This window comes from Cervus elaphus, chromosome 23 (genome assembly GCF_910594005.1).
Source record: "Cervus elaphus chromosome 23, mCerEla1.1, whole genome shotgun sequence".
NCBI classification, from domain to species: Eukaryota; Metazoa; Chordata; class Mammalia; order Artiodactyla; family Cervidae; genus Cervus; species Cervus elaphus.
Window position 1 is genome coordinate 73,817,337 of NC_057837.1, and position 4,006 is coordinate 73,821,342.

Below are 4,006 nucleotides of genomic sequence, written 5' to 3' on the forward strand. Positions count from 1 at the left end.
TCATACGCCAGCAGCGGTCCTTGACATTTTTCCCACTCCATTCCACTACCCTTGAATGCCATTATTACAGTCCCCTCTATTGTTATAGTGTGTACATAAGTTTCCAACTCTTGCTTCCAAATCTTGCTTCCCCATTTGATTACCTTAGAACTAACAGGCTAAATCATGGACTTCAAGAATAGAGGTTTATTTCTCGAATGCCATTTTAATGCGGGAAACTGGCAAGCAGCCGTTTCTTTCAGTTTTTCAGAGAGCAGGCCTCTGATGAATTTGTTTTTCACAGGGTATGGGTAAACAATTCTAAAACTATTTTACAGGTATGAAAGATTGAACAGGTAAGTAACTGGTAGATAAGAGCCAGGTTTCTGTGAGAGAAGTTGGAAATAAGCAAAAGGAAAATGCTAGGATGAACCCTGGGTTACTGGATTAAAATCAGAGATATCAATATGAACTCATGTTCAGATATATATATATATATAGTTGGTCAAAAAGTTCACTTGGGTTTTTCTGTAAGATCTTATGGACAAACCCAAATGAACTTTTTGGTCAACCCTATATATACACACACAGGGGCTTCCCTGGTGGCTCAGTGGTAAAGAACTTGCCTGCCAATGCAGGAGACACGGGTTTAGTCCCTGAGTCGGAAAGATCCCCTGGAGAAGGAAATGACAACCCACTCCAATATTCTTCCTGGAGAATCCCAGGGACAGAGGAGCCTGGTGGACTACAGTAGATATGGTCTCAAAGAGTCGGACACAACTGAAGTGACCAAGCATGCATGCACACACACTCCTAGATAATGTTATTTTAGACTTAAGAACATCTCCTTCTGGAAAGAAAATCTTCCTGGAATGGTTCAAGGAACCAATATACTTGGACTGATGAGCATTTCTTGGTGGTAAATCTTGCACCCAGCACCTAACCCCAACATCTGCATTCCAGATATCTTCCTGGAGCTTCTTAATTAGGCATTCTGAGTCTGCTTATGACACAGAGAGCTATGAAACGTGGGATGGAGTACACTTGCTGATGAAGGCATCAGTATGAACCCACCTGTGAACACTGGGGGCAGTCAAAGCATGGAGCAGGCAGGAGCTGACCACCATTATGATGTATGAGATGAGGAGGATACTTCTAGAGTCCTTTCATATGCTTGACATAGAGAAGACCAGGAGACGAGAACAAGTCATGCAAAAGTCGTTGCAACCATGAGGCGATGGGCTGGCTCACAGCAGATCAGCTCTGACTTGCAATTCTCTGCAGGCTGGAACTTGACCTTTTAGAGACCCAAATCAAAGCAGAATCGGCATTTGTTTCTTCCTTTGCCTCCATAAATTTCAAGGTCTTCCAAGGGACCCCCCACTCTTCCTTTTTGCGTAATAAAGACGCATACAATTATTTCAATAAAACCAGAAAAGGCTCTGGTGTCCAGGCAAGCACTCCTCCTACCTATAACATTCTAGGTATAGCCTCTGAGTTCTCTAGGGCAGGGTAGACTGTGGAAAGGAAGAGGTCAGCCTGGCACCTATGATTACAATCTCTTTCCTAGGGCCCCCCTGTCCAAGGGCAGCTCTTAGCGGAAGTGGAGGACACCCTCCAGTACCAGAAGCCCTGTGATGCTCCTGAGATGGGTCAGAGGCTCTGGGCCGATGCAGGCATGTCCTGTCTCCTTCACTGATGCTCAGCAGGAACCACTGGCCTGGAGCCTAACACCACATCCCCGCCTCCAGCAGGGCCTGCCCTCCCGAGTGCTTCACAACTGACCCCATGTCCCAGCTGGACACACGTGCCCGGGTCTCTGGACTTAGTCCAGGACCACAGCAGAGGAGGGGTGACTGCACAGAGTAGGGGGACTCTGGACCCCAGGGGAGAATTTCTACTGACTCACCGTGAAACCAGCGGCAAGACCCAAGGCATCCTGTGCCAGTCAAGCCTAGTCACATCACCCTGAACCAACTGTTCCTTCCTCCAGGTTAAAAAAAGAAGAAAGATGAGGCCACAAGGAAAGGTTGGGCTCATCCAGTTAAAGGAAGGGCCGGGGTCTCAGGGGTCGCAGGCTGGGCCCCACAACACGAGCAGCCTGTCGCTGGTGCTGGAGCGGGGACAGCACAGGACTCAGTCCCCGTGGACCATCTCACTGGGAGGCGCAGAAGGGAGCACAGAGGAAACCTCGTCCTCCAAGCAGCCCACGACTTCTCCCTCTGCTTTGCCCTTGGACATGTCCTCTCGCTTCCTTGGGATTCATTTTCTTCGTTGCAAAGAGACAGTGACCTGAACCTCTCAAGGACGATGAGCAGGATGGGATGGGGGTGGACCAAGTTTACGAAGAGTCCTTCTCGGGGACCTCCCCCTCTGTGCCCCAGGGTCTAGCCTCCCGGCATCTCATGTTGAACTTGGCCCTCTGTGGCTCCGGGCGAGGCATGTTCTCCTGAAGACCAGGAGGTGCCGCACATGAGCGGGTCCTCCCCCTGGGAGTCCTGGTTCAGTGAGCAGAGGAACAGGGGGGCTGGGCTCGCAGGGGCCTGGCAGAGAGGCAGGAGGGAGGTGGGGAGGGGGAGCAGAGAAGCTTGACAAGGGGAGAGAGATCAGAGACCTGGACCCAGAAAGGGGGGGCCCTGTGGGGTCTGCGCCGGGTCCTCCATGATCACAGGCACCGGGAGTGAGCCAGGCAGGTCCTCCCACATTTGTTCTGGTTTATTTGACAGGGACAGGTTGTTCAGATACTGGCTGGACAGGGTGGCGTTCCTCTTGACATCTTTGTGTCCAGGGTCAGGTCCTTGTCTTCAGCCGCAGGCACAGTGTCTGCGGAGACGGCTGGCGGGGGCAGGATGCCTGGTCCCCTGCTCTCTGACTCACAGGATGTTCATACAAACATTCCCGCAGAAGGTTGAGCAGCATACGGTATTTTGTGGACAGTGCTGGAAGTATGAACAGTGGTTCTCACAAGTAAACTCCTTGGGTCGCTTCGTACAGGCTTTAGCTTTGAGATCTTAAAAGAGCAGGAGGAGAAGCAGGGTCAGTGGAACCAGCCTCCACAGAGCACTCCTCTCGAGTTGAAAGCCTCCCCAGAGAACTGAGACCTCAAAATTTACTCAGGAGAAACTTGGATTTTTCAGGGAACTCACCTCCGCCCTTCACCAGATCCTGGTGATGGGTAGTATCTTAAATCCCACTCCTCCTCCTCTTCCCCAATAGACCTCGATGCCTGGACTTCTGGACTTTCTCCATAATCCTGCAACAGGACTCCGTCTCCCATACTAGTCATGGCCTTGGCCAAATCACCTCCACAGAACCTGCACCCAAACCCTGAGAACTCCACAAAGGCGAGGATGACCTGCTAACCCTCCCCTACTCACCACCATCTGCAGGGACCAGAGAGGGAGGTGAACTTGCCCCTTCATCCTCCCTCCTCTCATGCGGCCACTGTCTGCACGATCCCTGCCGCTTCCCAGCCACACAGCACCCTCAGCGTTTCCCTTCTACTCTCCCCATCCTGCTCCCTCTGAGATAAATTTATCCTGACCCTTGCACCCCAAACGTTGCTCTCCCATGTACTTTCATTCTACACCTACTCCCCTGACAGTCTCGGGATGTTAACCTGCCACCTGTGTGCATAAACCAAAGAACAGTTGTTTGTTTTCCCACCTGATTCTCACTCAGGTGTATCTTTCCCCGTTGTAGGCACCACGTGTCTCTGGATTTGGGGGATGGGGAATGAAAAGATGCAGGTTCCCCCTCCACCCCCATCACTCTTCCCAGAGCCAGATAAAGAGACTGGAGGACCGTGGTTTGGGAAGAACCAGAGTCTTCATAGTGCCATGGTCCGAATAGGATGTGTCGGAAAGTTCTAATTCCCAGGTCCTCCTTAGACTGGACATGTCACCCCCGCCCCCGCCCCGCCCCTGCCCCATCACCTACGGTTCATCCCCTGGCTGCGTTGCCCTCCCCGGGCCTGCAGCAGCAGGACGCAAAGAAGCAAGATGGACAGCAGAGCCTGGGTTCTCAT

At 51.8% G+C, this 4,006-nt stretch overlaps 1 protein-coding gene across 1 annotated transcript; it reads right to left on the reverse strand.

Annotated features, from left to right (window-relative positions):
• Positions 1–2,852: 2,852 nt before the first annotated feature.
• On the reverse strand, positions 2,853–4,006 carry WFDC10B (WAP four-disulfide core domain 10B). The gene is made up of 2 exons (XM_043882842.1): positions 3,919–4,006; positions 2,853–2,989 (listed from the first exon to the last, which is right to left on the reverse strand). Exons 1-2 carry the CDS (start codon positions 4,004–4,006, stop codon positions 2,853–2,855), a joined length of 225 nt encoding a protein of 74 aa, XP_043738777.1.

What these genes read in the sequence shown, in the direction of transcription:
- WFDC10B (XM_043882842.1), bottom strand. Translation starts at nt 4,006, where the DNA reads ATGAGAACCCAGGCTCTGCTGTCCATCTTGCTTCTTTGCGTCCTGCTG. An exon ending in ACGCAGCCAGGGGATGAACC is followed by an intron (nt 2,990 to 3,918) that starts GTAGGTGATGGG and finishes TGCTCTTTTAAG; the next exon opens with ATCTCAAAGCTAAAGCCTGT.